Source organism: Vicugna pacos, chromosome 12 (assembly GCF_048564905.1).
Source record: "Vicugna pacos chromosome 12, VicPac4, whole genome shotgun sequence".
Lineage (NCBI taxonomy): Eukaryota > Metazoa > Chordata > Mammalia > Artiodactyla > Camelidae > Vicugna > Vicugna pacos.
Window position 1 is genome coordinate 60,097,732 of NC_132998.1, and position 20,183 is coordinate 60,117,914.

At 50.6% G+C, this 20,183-nt stretch overlaps 1 protein-coding gene across 2 annotated transcripts in view; it reads left to right on the forward strand.

The window, feature by feature from the left end:
* The window catches only part of TEF (TEF transcription factor, PAR bZIP family member), a 28,044-nt gene extending 7,861 nt beyond the window's left edge, over window positions 1-20,183 (forward strand). The window contains exons 1-4 of one of the 2 annotated variants that reach the window (XM_006207123.4): window positions 6,833-7,554; window positions 10,860-11,177; window positions 15,342-15,562; window positions 16,718-20,183. In XM_006207123.4, coding sequence (XP_006207185.1) covers window positions 7,398-7,554; window positions 10,860-11,177; window positions 15,342-15,562; window positions 16,718-16,933 — 912 coding nt within the window. In that variant the 5' untranslated portion in view covers window positions 6,833-7,397 and the 3' untranslated portion in view covers window positions 16,934-20,183. Of the gene's footprint in view, window positions 1-6,832; window positions 7,555-10,859; window positions 11,178-15,341; window positions 15,563-16,717 lie in introns of those variants that run through there. The other variant, XM_006207124.4, reaches the window with a different exon arrangement.

A 20,183-nucleotide genomic window follows, 5' to 3' on the forward strand; every position in this document is an offset into this window, starting at 1 on the left:
TACCCGCCTCACGTTTTGCATTTTGTGTTTCATGAGGAACTCCTAGGAGACTATTTGTATTTTTGAGAAGAGGTAGTTCTCCCACAAAATGTGTAATGGGTACCCTGTGTAAAGGAGTTTTATTTTTTTCCCCAGGAGAAAAGAGGGACGGTCCTAGTGATGCAGGAAAACAGATGTGGAGCATGAGGAGGGCCGTGTCCCAGGTCTCGGTTCAGCCCCTGAGACGTGCCCCGCCAAGTGTGGGTCCTTGGCTTCGCGCAGGAAGGAATTCAAGAGCGAGCCACAGTTGAGTAAAGAGATACACTGAAAGGCAAGAGAAAGGCCATGAGGTGCGGGGGTTGGGTGCTCAGATTAAAAGTAGGCACACATTCCATAGACAGAGTGCAGGCCATCTCCGAAGAACAAGGGGGAGAGAGAGAGAGGGAGAGAGCGCAGCCATGAGGCACCATGTTGCTGGTATTTATGGGCTTGGTGGCTTCATATGCTAATAAGTGGAAGGGCCAGTCTAAGTAGCCTGCGGAAGGGGCTGGGATTCCCAGGAAGTTGGCCATTTCCCACTCTTTGACCTTTTGTGGCTAGTCCTGGGACTGCCAAGGTGCCCGTGGGCGTGTTGTTTACCACGTTAATATATTACAATGAGCGTCTAATGAGGCTCAAGATCTACTAGAAGTTAAATCTCCCACCATCTTGAGCCTCAAGGCCTACTGGGGGTTGAATCTCTCACCATTTTGATGTTAATTGTTGTAGCATTCCTTGAATGGCTGTGCTCTGCCCCCTTCCATCCAGTCTCATTCCCCCCTCAGAGATTTTACTCCCATAGTCTTATGGGGTTGCAGAGGGGCGAAGGTTGTCTTCTGAAACTGCTTCCAGGCTGAGTAGGGGCGTTGACCCTGCCTATCAGGGAGTAAAAATCTCTGAATGCCTAATCTAGGAGCCCCAGGGGCAGGACAGCCTTTTGCTTTTGCATCCAAGGACTGAGAGTATGGGCTGGAATTGTTGCACAGCCATCATCTGATGTGGGGCTGCTGTAACCCACTGTTTTCATTGACTTTTGATGAATTCTCTTAAAGATGAAGCACCTTTGTAACAGCAGTCTGGCAGTCTGACAGTCTGTAATGACAAAAAGACTTAAAAGGCATGGTTAAACATTTGTAATCACCGCTACAGGATATCATTTGTTTTTCTTAAACAGGCACCTGAGGTCTTGCATTGCCTCGCAAGTGTAGGTCTCTCCTGGCTCCTGTTGGGGCTTATAAATTACAGGCTTTATTCTGGACAGATGTACCCAACTACCAATTCCTCGTAGCTTAACGGCAGTTGGGGTGCTCAGTAGCACCTGATATGGTCCCTTCCATTTTGGTTGCAGCTGGTCTTCAGGGGACCCCTCCTTCCAAGTTTTTAGTAAGACAGAGTCCCCTGATTGGACAGGGACGTCAAACTTTTCCTCTGTGGGAAAGGGCAACACTTTGTTTCCATAGTCTCGGAGAGCCTTTTGAACTTGACTTAAGCTAACAATGTGGGAAACTAATCTGAGTTCCTTGTCAAACAGGAAATCTGCAGTTAAAAAGGGCCTCCATCCATCATTTCAAATGGGCTAAGTTTTAAAATTCCCTTAGGGGCCGTTCTTGTTCTTGGAAGGGCTATAGGCAGGAGGGGGACCCAGGTTTCTGAAATCTCCAGGTATAGCTTTGTAAGTGTTCTCTTTAGAATGTGATTTGCTTTTTCCACCTTGCCTGAGGATTGGGGCCTCCAGGAAGAGTGGAGGCGATAGTTAATACCTAGAGCTGAGGAAACCTGTTGAGTCATTTTGGCAGTGAAGGAGGGTCCATTATCACTCTGTAAGCTTTTTGGTAGCCCAAACGGCGGGATTATTTCTTTGAGCAGAAAACCTGACACTTCTACTGTTCTTTCTGCTCTGGTGGGGAAAGCTTCTACCCATCCTGTAAAGGTGTCTATGATTACCAACAGGTATTTCCATCCCTTACAAGAGGGCATCTGGGTAAAGTCCATTTGCCAGTCTTCCTCTGGATAAGTTCCCCGATGTTGTGTGGGCCAGAGTAAGGGTAGGGGTATAGGGTGACTCCCTGGGTCATTGCGGCACCAAGTTCACAGGCCCTAGTGACTTCCTTAACAATTTGGGACAATCCCTTGCCTAGGAACACTTGAGAAATTAGTCTGAGCATGGAGTCCCGCCTAGGTCGGTGGACTAATGGAGATGCTTAATTATTTTCCATTGTTTGTCCCTAGGAATGAGAAGCTTATTATCTTTTGTCAGTACCCCAAGAGATTCTTTTCTAGCCCCGTGTTTAGGCCATTCAACCTCTTCAGGTGTACAGGACGGCACCGTTGGGAGAGGCTGGTCCTCAGGTAGGAGAACTGCAGCTTGTAAGACTGGCTGTTCTCTGACTGCAACTTTGGCGCCTTGTCTGAGAGGATGTTTCCCTTTATAAGGGAAGAATCACTCTTTGGGTGTCCCCTGCAGTGTATGACTGCAACCTCTTTCGAAAGCTGGACTGCTTCTAGGAGTTTCAGAATTTCTACCTGGTGTTTGATAGGGGACCCCTTGGCTGTGAGCAGTCCTCTTTCTTTCCATATGGCAGCATGGGCATGTAACACTAGGAATCCATCAGTATAGATATTGATTCTTAAACCTTTTCTTAACTAGAGTGCTCTGACTAAAGCAATCAGTTCAGCCTTTTGGGCAGAAGTCTGGGAGGGCAGAGCTCCAGACTCAATGACTGTTTGTAGGTTTGCTGTAGCGTAACCAGCTCTCCTTGTTTCGTTATGCATAAAGCTGCTTCCATCAGTAAACCATCCTGCATAGGGATTGACAGGGGCTCATCCCTGAGATCTGGCTGGCTACAGTAAACTTGTTCAATAGTCTCCACACAGGAGTGAATAAGGGTGAGTCTGGATGCAGAGGAATACAAAAGAAAGCATCCTTTAGGTCTAGTACTGTGAACCAGATTGCATTTTCTGGGACCTGGGTCAATAAAGTATAGGGATTAGGGACTATAGAATGAATAGGGACCACTGCCTCATTAAGTGTCCTTAGATCTTGAACAAACCAGTATTCTCCATTTTGCTTTCTTACGGGCAACATGGGAGTATTACATGGAGATTGGCAGGATCGTAACAGCCGTACTTTAAAAACTTGGTTATTAAAGGCTGGATACCTTGTTGGGCCTTGGGCCTCAAGGGATATTGTCTCCTCCATGCATAATCAGCACTTGGCTTTAAGGAGATCTGAACTGGGGGCACATTAGTAGCCTTGCCTGGGACCTCTGTGTCCCAGACAACAGAGTTTACTTGAGAAACAATATGAGGTGGAAGGGAGAGCCCCCCTGGTTTAGTATTGAGGTGGGTTCCCAAGGCCAAGAGTTTTTCTTGGTGGATGCCTTCTTGATGAGGGTCTCCAAATTGTATTACTGTCTGGAATTTAGTGAGTAAACCCCTTCCCAACAAGGGGATGGGGCATTCAGGCATGAGCAGAAACTGATGTGCAAAGGTAAAATTTTCTAGCAGGCAGCTAAGGGAGGACGTGAATCACTTGGTTTCGGGCTATCAATCCCCGTTACTTCACAGTATTAGAAGGACAAGGGTCCAGGGAAATCAGTCAGCAGAGTAGGCAACTGCTGTATCTAATAAAAAAAAAAACTTTTCTGCTTGCCACGTCACGGGTTACCCGAGGCTCCTCCAGAGAAATGACCAAATGTCCTATGGGAGCCAGGGAGGGCCTTGGGCCCCATCGGTCTTCAATTACCTCAGCCATCATTGGTTTGGGAGCCCCAAGCCCCCTTCAGGGCTGGCGGCAGTCCCATTTCCAGTGGCCTTTTCGTTTGCATATCGGGCAGGGTCCCCATGAACCTTTTTTAAACATAGGGCATTCATTCTTCCAGTGGCCCTCCTGGCTGCACTTAAAACAGGTCCCTTTTTGGCAAGGCTGTGGCTCTGATCCAGGCTTCCTGGATCCTGTTCTTGCCATGGGCCTTTGTGGAGGGTAACCCTGAGGTGGTGCAGAGATTAAGGCTGCCGCTAGGAATTGTGCCTTTTGCTGTTGTCCCTGAATCCTTTTTGCCTCTTCAACCTTGTCTCTATTGTTAAATACTTTAAATGCCAGATCTATGAGCTGATTAATAGGGGTCTGGGGTTCCCTAGCTGCCCAGAAGGGGCCTTAGGGGTAGATAACTGGGAAGATTATCCCCCCTCAGAGTCGAGGGAGGTAAAAGCTCCTGGCTGTGGGTCTCAGGGAGGTGGACCCATAAAGAGTCATCTAAAACATCGAGCTCCTGTTGGGGGAGACGCTTTGAAGGGCACAGGAGCCAGGCATACCCAGCAGGATTCCCTAGACCTAGGTCTTGGGATAGGGCCAGAAACATTTGGAAGTATGAGACTTCCCTGTTTACCTCCTTTTACAAAACAGGTCTAGCTGTAAGATGGTATTGTAATTTAATGACCCATTCTTTGGCCAGACCTCTTTGTCTCCTAGTTTGTATAGGGGCCATGCAGTATTACAAAGAAAAATTAACTCCTTTTTCTTTAAACTATCCTGTTTAAACTTTTCCCAGTTTAATAATATGCATCCTAATGGGGACTCCATTGAGATACTTGTAGTTGTCCCCATCTTGGTTAGGATGTCCTGTCCGTGAGCCTGAGGTGCTCCTTTGGACTGGTTAAGGGAAGGAACAAGGGCCAGTGGGAGAAAATGTGACTAGTGTCCCAAGGTCTAAATCTTTTAGAGGGACGGGGACCTAGGTCCTAAGTCAACTAAGCCAATTACCTTTAGCGAAAGGGAAACAAAATAGCTTCAAAAGGTAAAAATCTAGGACAAAACTGTAATGCTATAGCCACAATGCTTCCTAGACTAGAAATCCTTAGGCCCACTGAGGAGGTGCCCGCCTGCAACTCCGTCTCAGAGGTACTAAAACGTGCGACCCCACCGAGGGATGCTACAACCTGCGACCCCACCAAGGGGTGCTAGAAACCGCGATCTGCAAGGGAAGTGCCTGCCCGCAACTCCCACCTACGGATGCAGTGAGGCCGTGCGCCCCGAGAACTCGGGGAGGGCAGGGCCACAAATTTTCAAAGGGGAACTCCTGGAGTCCCCTAATTTGGGCCCCCTTTCGCAGTTCCGGCGTCCTGGAACTGGATCAAGGCCGTGCAGGGAAAGGGAATCGGGCTCAAGGAAACACGGAGGGGAATCCCACCCAGTTAGGTTGCCAATTACTTGTCACATGGTCTTCGTTTGGATGTCCGAGTGGTTTCCTTGGTGGATCTTTTCCAGTTCGGAAGATAGCGCGATAGAGGAGAGAATGAGAAAAGATCGAGGGGAGAAATCCTTGGGCTCGGTGGGCTCCTTCACAGCTAGAGAGGTGCTCTCTGCCAGATCCTGCAGGCAGCGTCAGCCGCCACCTAAAGGGCTTCTTGAATCTGCACAGCGCGGGAGAAACCCCCTGCCACCCTCCGAAGAAAGGGGAGCCATAGCCCAATAGGCGGATCAAGAGTATGACCTTTGAGTCCCGTTTCTTTATGTAAATGCCCCACGTTAGGTGCCAAAGATATGATGCAGGAAAATAGATGTGGGGCATGAGGAGGGCCATGTCCCAGGTCTCGGTTCAGCCCCTGAGACGTGCCCCGCCAAGTGTGGGTCCTTGGCTTCGCGCAGGAAGGAATTCAAGAGCGAGACACAGTTGAGTAAAGAGAGATACACTGAAAGGCAAGAGAAAGGCCATGAGGTGCGGGGGTTGGGTGCTCAGATTAAAAGTAGGCACACATTCCATAGACAGAGTGCAAGCCATCTCCGAAGAGCAAGGGGGAGAGAGAGAGAGAGAGGGAGAGAGCGCAGCCACGAGGCACCATATTGCTGGTTTTTATGGGCTTGGTGGCTTCATATGCTAATAAGTTGAAGGGCCAGTCTAAGTAGCCTGCGGAAGGGGCTGGGATTCCCAGGAAGTTGGCCATTTCCCACTCTTTGACCTTTTGTGGCTAGTCCTGGGACGGCTAAGGTGCCCGTGGGCGTGTTGTTTACCACGTTAATATATTACAATGAGCGTCTAATGAGGCTCAAGATCTACTAGAAGTTAAATCTCCCACCATCTTGAGCCTCAAGGCCTACTGGGGGTGGAATCTTTCACCATTTTGATGTTAATTGCTGTAGCATTCCTTGAATGGCTGTGCTCTGCCCCCACTCCACCCTGTCTCACTAGAGAGGAACAGAATTTCAGAGCTGTTTGGGATTTTAGAGATTATCTAGCCCAACTCCTAAATTTTATAGATGAGGAAACAGGCTTAAGTGAACCAACTGGACTTTCCCAAGGTCACAAGCTAGTAAGCGGGAGGACGGAAGCCTGAGCTCCAGCTCTGGCTCAGGGCTGGGCCCTTTCTCTCCACTCTAGGCCTCAAGAATGCTTACTCCACGCTACTGTTTACCTGGCTACCACGCCTGCACTAGAAACCCAGGATCAGTGGAGAACCTGACACCCTTTCAGCAGCGGCCAAGCCTGCTCGGGCCATCCATACAAGAGGGCTGGTCTCCGACGTGGCCCTGCCCTCAGTCAACCTCTGGTTTGCGGAGTAGGCGGGGTGAGGGCTGAGTTCTGTCCCACGACCCTGAGCATAGTCCTGGGAACAAAAAAGCCTGCCCCTCCCCTCCGCGCCGCAGCCCGCACGTGCTGCGCCTCGTGCACCGCCCTAGCCCCGCCCCCGCCCCGCCCCCCATTGGCTGCTCTGAGCCACCCCACTCCCCATCCCGGAGCGACTAGGCTCTGCTGCGGCTGCACGTGACACAAGGGGGGTCGGCCGCGCGGCCCCAGTGGGCTCTCTTATAGGTTCCTCCCGCCAGCCGGGCCCCTCCCAGCCCCGCCTCCCTTCAGTCGCTCGTCTGGAAGGTGGGGAGATTGGGATACAAGGGAGGGGAGAGCAGTTATGGTGGTCCGAGAGGAGGGTCGGAGTAATGAAGAAGGAGCCGAGGGTGAAACCACGGGTAGAGGGAAACGGGCTTTCGCGGAAAAGGGCCTCTGACCCAGAGTCCAGCAGACGCCAATCAGGTGACACGGAGGCGGACGGGGCGGGGCCTCCCGCCTTGCTCCTCACCTGGCCCCGCACGTGTCTCGTTTACCCTGGCGGCCTAACCAATCGCGACCCGGAAGGCTGCGCCTGCCCCTCTCGCATAGCGGGCCAATCCTAAACTGCAATCCGGGGAAGCTGGCTTGGCCTAATGAATAATTAATATTCCAGAGCCTGTCCGCAGGCGGGGTAAGGATGGAGGGAGGTGGGGGAGCCGCTGGGCGCCTGCGCAGTAGCTGCCCGTGTCGGCAGCTGCGGCGGGTCGCACGGCTCAGTCCCATCTCGGGGGGCGGGCGGGGGAGGCGAGGCGCGCGAGCAGAGCGCGGGGCACGATGTCCGACGCGGGCGGCGGAAAGAAGCCGCCTGTAGAGCCGCAGGCGGGGCCAGGCCCGGGACCGGGTCGCGCAGCTGGGGAAAGGGGCCTGCCGGGCTCCTTCCCTCTGGTCTTGAAGAAGCTGATGGAGAACCCCCCGCGAGAGGCGCGCCTCGGTGAGGGGAGGGGGTCCGCGCTTGTCTGGGGGCGGGGTTTCTGCAAGGGCGGGGCCTCTTGAGGGCGGGGCCGGGGAGGTCGGAGGTCAGGGTGTAGTGGTCCAGAGGAGGGGGATGGGGCCAGGGATAACGAGGGGCTTGGAGGGCGAGGCAAAGGGGTTGGGAAGAGAAGGTCGGGGGCTAGTTGAGAGAGGCTGGGTCAGATGGGGGTTGGCGGGGAAGGGTCAGGAGGGAGAGGGTAGGGTGGGGGTCGCGATGAGAAGATTCTTTGGGGCGACCCGGAGCGCGCGACATGTAGGGGATACTGAGGAGGCTCATGAGGGTCGCAGCAGCCACTTAAATGACGCTCCAGGGCGCCTTCTCTGGGGACGCCTGCATCAGAATCACTTGGGATGTTTGTTTTGAAATGCTGATTCCTAGGCCCCTTCAACGACCCTTCTGCGGCTCCTGGGACAGGAATCTGCATCTTAAGGAGTATCCCACCCCCATCTCCTTGATTCCAAAGTCCACTAAAGTTTGCGATGCCCTGATATACAGTAGCGAATTGTCTTTGTATATGGCCTGCCCCGCTCCGGGGAGCAGGACCTATCTTCATCCCTGCGTGTGAGTATCCCCACTTAATAGGTTCTCACTGGAGATTTTCTGGAAATGAGTTTCAGGGCTGCTGCTGAGTTGGGGGAGGGGTATCAGGAGAAGAGATGAGAGGCGCCTTATCAGGGAGAGATTGGGATGAGGCAGGTAGAGGAATGAGGGTCAGAATGAGGCCACTGAGGCCTGTCACCTGGTTGTTTGGGGCTGACCCTAGACTTTGGGGCCGCGGTGGCAGGTCTAGGCTTTGGCTTGATTCCTAGGCCACAAAGGTCCCTGGGGCCTCTGTGGAAAGCAGGTTTGGCCTTGTTTTTTGGCCTGGGAACGTGAAGTTCAGGGAGCAGCAGGAGTGCCACCTATAGTGGGGTTTTAGGTGCCCTAAAGTATGCTTTCAATCTGAGAGATTTGAATTTCCAAGAACCACTGGTGTAGATTTGGGAAGGAATGGGCCTTCTGTGAATTACCTGTCTTGGAGAATTAATTTTCTTTTTAAAAATGCCATTTCTCTTCCTTTCCTGGATGTGTTCTGAGGCTCCCATCCCTATGGCTGTCGCTGTTGGGTTATAAATAGGTTTAGCACATCAGGTGAGGGCCGGCTCTCTCCTGCTTCAGGACATCATGTGCATAGACCCTTTTGTTTGTTTTTAAAGTTAATACTTTGTTCCAAATCTGGGGCTGAGAAAAGCTGCCAGGACAGGTGTACACATCTGTTGGTTCGTGTTCAGGATTACCAAATAATAACCATCCATAACAGTCATTCCACCTTGTGTCTACAGAATGCTCACAAAGCATTTTGATATAATCTTATTTTATTTAGTCTTCCTCAGCCGTCCTATAGAGTATTATCCCCACTTCTCAGATGAGAAAAGCTGAGGCTCAGAGAGATGAAGGTGTCTCTAAAAGATCACATAGCTAGGCCTTACATGCTCTTTACTGTATCACTGGCAACTACTGATGTCAGTCCCTGTGATCTGAGAGTGATGGATGTAGTCCTTTATGGTCTCTTATAATTTTTAAAACCCCATCTTATAAAATGCTGATTAAAAATTATCCTTAATTGCTCAGGCAACTAACTTTTCCTCGTCTTTCAGTATGGCTGTTTTTCTCCCCTCTCCTGCTTCCTTTTATCCCCATGACCCCACCCAACATGGACCACAGTCATTTCTGAACAGAATGTAGAGTCAAGATCTCAGGGGAGGAGAACAGGGAGGCCATCTGGCCCACTCAGCCCACCAAAGCTTGGCTTTCTTACTTCCCATTTGGTTTTAAACCAAAGCCTGGTACAGAAGGCAGTTGCAAGAATTCAAATTAATTCATATTAGAAGGTATGACCAAATTCTGTTTGTCAAAACCTCCATCTTAACTCACTGGGTGTGTCCATTTTTATTGGACCAAAAGGCTGCTTTTTGGCTGTCTGTGGTGTAGAAGTCCATGCATGACTGGATAATTTCCAACATAATCATATTTGATTTCTCTCTTCCATTTCAGAATCCAGAGTTCAAAGTTGTCTCCCTCAATTTGAAAACCTGTTATGAGCTTGTCATGATTTTATCTCCCACTTCTCTGATTAGCCACCCTGTCACTTTGATTTCCTTCCAACCTTGTCAGATTTCTCTCTTGTCTTTTTTTTTTTTTTTTCTTAATTTGCCCTTTCTTGGATATCCACGTGCCTAACTTTTTGACTGAGACAGTTAGGTAGGATCCGGCCCCCACTGATTGATTAGTTTTGCTTTGAAGGGGAGCAAGCTTTCTTCTTCAGCTCCACCCCACTCCTTTTTCCCAGAAAACCTGCCTTCAGTCTTCTTTGCTTATTCAGGGATCCAGGTCTCTTGAAATGGTTGCTCTGAAAAAGGTCCTGAAAAGACAGCTCCCGGCCCTCTATTTAATAAACCTGAAGGGAGTCTGTTTACAAACCTAACCTTCTTCATTCGATATACACGTTTTCCCATGGCCCACTGAGATCTAGAAATGAATGACACAGTCCCTGTCCTGAATGAGCTCACAGTAATAATGAATGCCTGCTGTGTGCCCTGAGCTCTACGAGACATTTTCAGATGTTACCTCTAGTGTTCACCAGAGGCAGCTTTATCCTTATTTACAGTGAAGGACACTGAGGCTGGAGAGGTCTAAAGTCACACATCACTGCAGTGGGCGCCAAAGCTGGGATCCAAGCCCTGGGCTGGGTTGCTGTGGAGAAGTACAGCTGGAGGGGACAGGACAGGACAGGAGAGGAGAACATAAAATCATCCTTTCCCTAAACTCCATTTCCTCCCTGTAGCCTTTATGGCAGACGCTAATCCCACACCCATTCTTTTTTTGGTGGTGGTGGGGAGATAATTAGGTTTATTTATTTTTGATGGAGGTACTGGGGATTGAACCCAGTGCTAAGCAGGCACTCTACCACTGAGCTATATCCTGCCCCCTCCCACAGCCCATTCTGAATTAACCCTGGGACCATATCAGGCCTCAGAGCTTGTGGTGAGCATCCTGGGAAGCCCAGGCATGGATGAGGGCATGCTGCCATCTCTAAAGGAGACCATCTCTAAAAGGGCCTGGTTCAAGCCCCAGCTTGTAAGTGGAGAATAAAGTGGGCTCTTGAAATGCATGGATGGAGCAGGACTCAGAGAGGTGGGTCCACCCTGTGAGGCTCACTGCTCACCCCCTGGGATCAAGTCACCCTCTTGTGTGGTGTCTCATCACAGATTTTGTGTCTGCAGATAAGGAAAAGGGGAAGGAAAAGCTGGAGGAAGATGAGGCCGCAGCAGCCAGCACCATGGCTGTGTCAGCCTCCCTGATGCCACCCATCTGGGACAAGACCATCCCGTATGATGGCGAGTCTTTCCACCTGGAGTACATGGACCTGGACGAGTTCCTGCTGGAGAACGGCATCCCCGCCAGCCCCACCCACCTGGCCCAGAACCTGCTGCTGCCTGTGGCTGAGCTTGAAGGGAAGGAGTCAGCCAGCTCTTCCACGGCATCCCCACCATCTTCTTCCACTGCTGTCTTTCATCCCTCGGAAACTGTGTCCAGCACAGGTGGGTGACAGGGCTTTGGGCAGGGCCACCTGCCCCTCCAAGGAAATCCACTCCCCACTAAGGGCTGCTTGTGTCCACACCCCTGGTGAGCTCTTCCCTCAGGGCAGGTCCCAGTGGGCCTGTAGTGGGGAGAAACGCTCTGCCCCCACCCTTCAGCACAGTCCCCTGAGGCTGGAGATAAAAATAGCAGTCACAACAACTCGGTCAGAGCCTTTCTGGTGCTGGGTTGCTGCAGATGGTCAGCACAGTGGAGTGAGCCCTCCCAACGGAGGCTTGCAAGATAGAAATCCCATTCCGCATTTCCTCAGCGCTGCTCCTTACCCCAGCGTGCACTTCGCCACAGGTTATCATTATAATACTAATACCAGCTAACATTTATTTAGCACTTACTCTGTGCCAGGCATTGACATGTAGTCCTCACAAGAACCTTATGATGTTGATACTATTATCCCCATTTTGTAGGTGAGGAAACTGAGAAACTAAGTAACTTGCCCACGGTCACACAGCTGGTAGGTATTGGAGTCAGCCCTTGAACCCAGGATGTCTGACTCTGTAGCCAGGTACTGCTTAGGCACTGGCACCAAGAAGGCATTTCCGTTGCCAGGACAAATACCATCTTTGGGATTCCTCCTTCATCCTCTTGTCCTTTTTCTGTTCTATCTCTGGGGATTGGTTGGTTGGTTTTCTGGCCCCCTGGGCATGAACCCACCAGAGGAGGCATGGCCCCCACTTCCAGGCTCTGCAAAGCTTTCTGCGGGCTCAGTTGGAGGTGTTCAGGCTCATGGCTCCCGGGCAAGACCCCAGGAGCTGGTGTGGAACCTGTACCCAAGGAATTCTTGTGGTCTTTTTGCTTTTCATTATGGAAAAATGTTCAAATACAAAAGTAAAGGGCTCCTGTAATGTACCTGTATGTAACCATCACTCAATGTCCGCAGTTCTTAACTCATAACCAATCTTATTTTCTGTAACCTCCTCCATTCCCCTCACCTGATTATTTTCCATCAAATGCTGGGTATTATAGCATTTGATCCATAAATATTTCAGTGTATATGTAAACTATACAGACTCTTAAAAAAACAGAACAAAAATACCAGATTTACATCTGAAATCGATGGTAAAGCCATCAGCTTTCAAATTTCCAAAAAGTGGTCTCATCAATGTTATTGTTTTACGGTTCACTTGAGTCAGGAGCCAAACAAGACCTACACGTTGCTTTAGTTCTGTCTCTTATATCTCTCGTAATCTCTTGGTTCCCCTCTCCTTTTTATTTCTTTGCAGTTTATTTGTTGAGGAAACCATTTGTCCTATAGAATTTGTCCATGCTAGATTTTTCTGACTCTTAAGTCCCTTTTAACATGTTCCTCTGCCCTTCATTTCTTTCCTGTAAATCGTTCAGATCAAGAGGCTTCAGCTGATTCCAGCCAAATTCTTGTTAGAAGGCAGCTCGTTTTTTGTGTTTGTCAGGTTGTCCTGCAAGGCTGGTTCCATGTGCACGTAGGGGGCAGAGCTGGAAACGGGCCCTCCTCTCATACCTTAGACCACCTTTGTGGCATTCAACCTTTGATTTTGGTATTTTTTTTTTAATTGAAATGTAGTGTTAGCTTTACAATGTTGTGTTAGCTTCTGGTGTACAGCATAGTGATTCAGTTATACATATATATGTGTATATATATATATATTCTTATTATAGGTTATTACTAATTTTGTTTTTAAGTAAACCTTTATAAGGAAGTATGGCATCTGGAAGTGCCCATATCATAGGTGTACCACCCGATGAATCTTCACAGAATGAACCCACCCATGTAACTTCCACCCACATCAGGATAGAGAACACTGTTGGTTTCCCAGCAGTGCCTGTGACCCTGCTCAGTCAGATTATCCAGAGGTAATCACTACCTCATTTCCATCACCAAAGATTCATTTTGCTTATAGTTGAATGTTCTGTAAATGGAGCTGTGTATTATGTCCTCTTACTTGTTTTTAACAATTATAAGTTAATTACATTTATACTCTCACATTTATATCTTCCTATATCTAGCTTTATAGTAACATATAAATTACGTGGGCACCAGTAACTAACGAAACAGATTTACAGAACATACCGATGGAATACTCCTGTGACAGAGAGGAAAACAATACAGGTGAAGTAAGATTTATACTGAAGAACTGTACACATGGTAGAAATGAAAGTAGAGCTCCCCCTCTTAATTTTTCAGTTCCTTCTGTAGAGAAGACATCAGCGGTATGTATTCTTTTGTGTCTAGCTTCTTTCCTCAACTCTTTCACTTTGGTTGCCGAATGGTATTTCATTGTATCGCCGCAGGACGGGCTTTATCCATTCTACAGCTGAAGAACATTTGAGGTATTTCTAGCTTGGGGTTGTGCATAACACTGCCATGAACATTTGTGTTTATGTCTTTGGTAAATATCTGTGTGCATTTCTGTAGGGCATTTACCAAGGAGTAGAGTGGCGGGGTCAGTGGACATGCACACAGTCAGCTTTAGCAGATACTGGCAAATAGTGTACAGAGTGGCTACAGCCATGTGTACTTCCACCAGCAGGGCATGGGAGTTCTAGTTGTCAGCTGTTGGTACCTTGGCTGTTTGTTTTGCAAGTGTAGAGTTCGGTGGCCCCAGTATTCCTACAGTTACCACCTTGGACCCTGGTCTTCACCCCTCTGACATCCAGCCCTGTTTGTAATTAACCCCCTCTAGAATGATACATTGAGTTTACGTGGGTGATCCAGTTAAAACCTAAGCCTAATCATGTCACATCTCTGCCCAGAGCCCTCCAATGGCTTCTTTCATCTCAGGGTAGAAGTCACAATTAGTGGCACTGTTGATATTTAGATGAGATAATTTTTTGATTGGGGCTGGCAGAGGGACTGTCCTGTGCGTTATAGGATGTTTAACAGCATCCTTGGCTTCTACCCGCTAGATGCCAGTAGCACACATCCACCATCTGAACATGGTCAGATGTCCCTGCAGGACACAACTGTCCCTTATTGAGCACTGCTGCTTTATTGGGATTAAAGGCCATATGTTTTCTGTTCTGGGCTGTCCTGTGACTCTTCCCTCTCCTTCTTTCACTCCAGCTACATGAGCCTCCTGTGCTGTTCTTCCAGCATCCCAGTGCTTGCCTGTGCATAGGCCAGTGCTCTTGGTGTTACCTCTTTCTGAAATGTTCTCCTCCCAAATATCCACATGGCACCTCTCACTTTTAGACAGAGATTTTTAATTTACCTGGTGTAATGTCAGCTTTCCCCACTGGAATAACCTTCCATGAGGCAAGGATTTTTACCTGTTTTATTCACTGATGTGTCTTTGCCAGGACAGTCCCTGGCATATAGTAGCTGTTCGGTGAGTATCTGTGGACTGAATACTTATTTTGTGCACTCCTATCAGCACTGAATGAGTAGGCCAAAGGTAAAGTTTTTTTTTTTTAATAACTTATCTCTGGTAACACATAATCTTTGAATTCTGAAAGTTGCTTTTACCCAGTGTCCACTATCAAGCCACAGCCAGGCAGGGCAGAGAAGAACAGGGATTCAGTGTCAGCCAGACCCAGACTCAGATTCTACTTCAGTCACTTAGCATCCGTGTGACCCCGGGAAAACCATGCCTTTGTTCTGAGCCTTAGTTTCCTCATCTGTCAAATCAGGTTAATCACCTCCCTTTCAGAACTGTCATAAGACTAAATGATCCCAGGACTGGTTTGTCCTTAGGGATTCCAAAACTGGGAGCCCTTTTGTTATTCAGTCTGTGTCCCTAACCCATTATAGTGCATGGTGAGATTCAGCTGTTTCTCATACTTGAGAACTTGAAACCACAGGAAGTTAAGAGGATATAATGATTTAACGTTTTGCTTAACATTTCTAAGGGGGAGAAAAACAATTGGGAAATCCTGTCTTTTTTCAGGGCCTCTGTTTCCTTTTGAGTGTTTCGTTCCTAAAAGGGAAGTGTTCTCCCCACATTTACATTGTTGAGTTGAACCGCGTATGCCACTCTGGCTTGGGGCTGGTGCTTTTGTGGCTTTTATTCCCTCCAGCTGGCAGTGGCTTGTGCAGCCTTGAGATTCAAGCAGGTGTCTGGGTATGTGACGTGGGTCTTCGCTGTCCAGTGAGTCTAGGCTGTTTCGGGACCACCTGCCTCTGTGTCTTTCAGAATCCTCCCTGGAAAAGGAAAGGGAGACTCCCAGTCCCATCGACCCCAACTGCGTGGAGGTAGATGTGAACTTCAACCCCGACCCTGCTGACCTGGTCCTCTCCAGTGTGCCAGGCGGAGAGCTGTTCAACCCTCGGAAGCACAAGTTTGCAGAGGAGGACCTGAAGCCCCAGCCCATGATCAAAAAGGCCAAGAAGGTCTTTGTCCCTGACGAACAAAAGGTAACCTGGTACATCTGTTAAGAGTGAAGGTACAGCGTTGGTTCAGGAGCCAGGGGCTGCACTTCGTCACTTTGGTATCTGGAGGACCCTCCCTCCTGATGGACACATTTAGAAAGGCGTGAGTTCAGAGTGTAGAGCCACATGCTGCAGCATTTGAGAGAAAGAAAGGGAGTCAGGTGGCGTTTGGCCCCAGCATGACTCCCTGTAGCTCCTCTGTGCAGCCGCTTCCCTGGCTTCAACCCAGCCTCCGGGCAAGAGCTCACTGGGTCACAGAAACTGGAGTTGAATGAGCCCTCGCTTTGAGGGACAAAAGACAGTTGTATGTTGCTGTCCCCAGGGGTGAGCAGGCAGCCTTCAGGCTGATGGTTCTGTAGGAGCTGGTTCTGTAGGGAGGAAGGAGAGGAGGATTTTGCAGTTTTTCCATTCCCTTCCATGGGAACCTCATTAGGACTTTTCATCTAAGCTTTGGAGTCAGGTAGATTTGGGTTCAAATCACCCAGACCTAGCTGGGCCTCAGGTTCCTCATCTGTAAAATGAGAATAACTATACCTGCCTCTTGAGAGGTCTCTGGGGCTTTAATGATAATGACAATGAAAATGGTGAACCTCTATGTGGTCTGTACTGCAGGCCAGGATATGTTACAAGCACCTTGTACACATTAACTCATTTAATCCTCAGACAACTCTGTGAGGTAGTTACTGTCATTGTCCCCTGTTGTAAAGATGAAGGGCCTGAGACATTGACAGATTAAGGAATTTGCACAGTTCCACAGCTAGAAAGTGGCAGGACCGAGATTTGAACTCAGGGGGCTGGACCCAGGGTTCAGGCCCTTAGCCACATCCAGAGCCTGACTGAGGCAGGAGCACATTCAGCGCTGTATGTAGGAGCAGGTCCGAACAGGCCACAGTGAGTGAGCTCCCTTCCTCCCAACGCAGAGCCTACTGAGGACTTGGTTTCTCCTCCCACCTCCCTGGGGAATGCCGGCCCCTCGGTGTCCTTGACACACACAGCTCCTTCCCTGGGGTCCCAGCTCTCATTCTGGCCACACCACAGGGGCTGTAAGAGGAATCTGGGGTGTGGAGTGCTGGCAGGAGGGGGAAGGTGGGGTTCCCTTCTCGGGGAGAGGGGAGACCCACGGAGGACCCTTCCCCTCAGGATGAAAAGTACTGGACGAGACGCAAGAAGAACAACGTGGCAGCCAAGCGGTCCCGGGACGCCCGGCGCCTGAAGGAGAACCAGATCACCATCCGGGCGGCCTTCCTGGAGAAGGAGAACACAGCCCTGCGGACGGAGGTGGCAGAGTTGCGCAAGGAGGTGGGCAAGTGTAAGGCCATCGTGTGCAAGTACGAGACCAAGTACGGGCCCTTGTAGCCCGCACCCGCCCGGGCGGCGCTGCCTCGCCCCTGACCTCTGCCTGCGGCCCCTGAACCCACCCTCACGTGGAGACTGAGGACCCATCGTGGGCACCTGGCGGGGCCCCTACTCCAGGAGCCTTCACGTTCAAGCTTCATTATCACACGGCTAGCGCGGCGACTTCCTGGGGGCCAGCCTGCTCCCCGGTGGGACGCGAGAGAATCAGCGGAGAGTCAGCCTTAGTCTCTGTCCTTGGCTGTCCCAGTTGGACTGGAAGAGCACGGCTCTTCTTTCCAAGGGCACCCAGGCTTCCCTGCCTGTCTCTGTCTCCAGCCTGGGCCGTCCAGGCCTATCTGCAGAAGGAGTCCTGATAGCTGTTGCCCTTCTATCTTCTCAGGTAGCAGGGTGCACTTCCAGGCAGGGTATGTCTGTCTTCCGCCTCTCCCTCCCCAGAAAGTCCTAGAGAGAAACATCCATTCCCATCTTCCTCGGAGGTAGAAAGACACACCAGCTCCTCTGAGTGTCCGCGTGGGTGCCGGGCCCAGCAGCGGGGTCTCCGCACATCCTGGGCTGGGTTTGGATCTGGGCCTGCAGCAGAAGTGCACCCGACCCCTTTTCTCTGTGGCTCTGAGGCCTGGAAGCCTGGAGGAGGCCCTGGCGAGGGGCTCTCTCTGCTTTCCATCCGCTGTGGGGGAGACACTCCCAGGGCGATGGTCTCAGGGCCCTGCTCGCCACGTACATGTCCTCTTCTCCAGGTCACTTGTGGAGGCCGCCTAAGTCTTGTTTGACCCACCCGACTGGGCCTCTGGGCCTGCTGTTTCTTTTCACCCAGTGACCAACCTTGGATCTTGGATTTACAAGGAAAAGCCTCCTCGTCTAGTGGTTTAACTTCCTGGAGCCAGGGTGCACCTTCCATGTGGTGTTCAGGAAACCCACCTCCACGGCCCCTCACTCGGCAGGTGGAGAGCTGGGCATGTCTCCCGAGAAGCTCCAGTTCTTTCTTGCTCTGCTCTCCTGTGTGGGTTAGGCCCCATCGCCTTCCCTGAGAAGCAGAAGAGGGCTTCCTGGTTCTTGCTTCAGGATCCACCCCCGTGCGAGCGGCCTGGAGGGCGTCCGCCAGGCAGGACATCTGGTCACCTGGTCGCAGCACAGCTCTATGGAATAGCAGGCTCTTGGGACATTTTTACGGGCCAGAGTCCCTTCGACCCAGGTCCCAGGAGTCATGAGCCACCCACACAAGTCTGGCCGAGGTGTGTGGAGGATCCTCTCAGCTGTGGCTTCACGACCTCACAGCTGCTCCTTTGTCTCGTGTCTGGCTGGACTCATCCTTTGGCTCCACTCGGAAGATTAACTGAGGAAATCTGTGGAACCCTCTGCTCCTTGTGGTCAGCTGGGGCACCTGGAGATGGGTGTATTTATGCTCAGGGCGGCGGCCTGTGGTAAAGAGGGGTCAGAGGTGACGGGCCACTTTGTCATGTTCACCACTGGCTTTATTTAAAGTGGTGGCTCCAAGTCCCGGGCCTTGACTGACCCCTAAAGACTTTTCATAACGGATGTTAAGAGCAGGGGAAGCCATCCACTGGCTGTGGACCACACCCCGGGGGAATGCCATGGCCCTCCAGGGACCTGCATACCCACCTCTCCAGGGGACTTGACAAGGGTCCCTGAGGCCAAGGGAGGTCAGCCTCCTCCCTGCAGGCCCATGACTTTTCCTTTGTGGTTCTCTGGAAACCATGATCACACTTTTCACTCTGTTGTAACCACAACAGGGCAGTTGCATCCGGCATGTCAGTGTCCTGCCCTGGGCAGCTCGCCCGCCCGGGCACTCTCCCTCTGGTCTGGCCACCCACCAAGAGGGCACTTCTCATTTTCTTATTGGTAGAAGAGCTGTCAGCTTAAAAGCTCTTCATTTTCTTTGGCCAGAAAGTGTATGGTTTGTATTTTTTCAGTTTTTTTTTTGTAAAGGATGGACATTTAATCTCTGGATGGCGTCCACTTTCCGACCCCAGCGGGTGGGATGATGGCCTGATGTCTCTCTTCTTTGTCCCACCTTCTGCCTGTCCAGTGCCCCTCCCCCTCCACCAGGCAGTGGGTGTCTGGTTCCTTCCCAAAGTGCTTGTTTGGAAAGAGTGTGGCTGCTGGCCTCTTTTAGAAGAGCCCCTTTGAGTCAGGAGCCTGGCAGGGACAGGAAGGAGATATCCATAGAGGCTGACATTTGGAGGGAAAGGGTGCTCAGGTAAGTGTCTCCTTCCCAGGCCTAAGCGTCAAGTCCTTGCAGGAGGAGAGGGTGGTGCCTACTCAGTTTCCATTGTGGAATTGGGAGTCTCTTTGACTCCCTCCTGGGCCCTCTCCGTCTTGGAGCTGACAGCCAGCTCCTGTGCTCAGATCTTTGACATCCTCTAAAAAGCACTGGAGGCTAGAGACGCCAACGTAAATGGCTTTCTATGGGTTCTCAGTGGGCTGGGAAGCGCCGTCCCTTCTTAAACGCCCTGTCTTCAGCCTCATTGCAAACTCAGAAGAGACAAATCATGAATGAGCTAGAATGTTGCAAGAATATACATATAATAAATGTATATCTAGATATAGAAGTATATATATTTAGAGAGCTTTCACAATGGCCAGCAGCCTTGTGGCGGACCTTGGTAACTCTTGCCCTTGGCCAAAGGAAGGGGTTTGCCTGTCTGGGTCCTAAGGTTGGGGAAGGCACCTAGCAGTGAACCTTGACCCTGGGTAAGTATCACCCTGGTGAGGGGACCTGCTGTGGGCCCATTTGTGCTGGGCAGCTCTCCATCCAGGGCCCTGGGAGCTCTGCTCCCCATAACAAAGGGCTGAGAGCCCCTGGTTTTCCTGGCAAAGCCCCAGCCCAGAGCTCCTTTAACATCTGTTAATTAAGTGCAATAAATTTTTCTAGAAAATGGCAAAGATGACTTCCAGGTGGATATTGCTATCTTACAGTGTTGGGGATGCCAGAACACCACTTGGTTTTATTTTTCTAAGTGCATGTGATGTGATAGAGTGTGTGGGGCTCTTTGTCCTCCCCTGGGAGCTGGCATTCCAGCGGGCCCCTCTCTCCTTTACCTTTGTTGGGGAAGGAGGCAAGGAGAAAACCCCTTCTTCCCAGCTGGAGAGGGCGGAAGCAGACTGTAGCCCATTGGCCTTATGTGCGTGTGTGCGTGCGCGTGTGCCACTGCTCGTGGGCCGGAGTGACGTGGGAGGGAAGCCGGGAATGTATCCTTTTCAAACAGAATTAAATATTTTGAGATGAGAA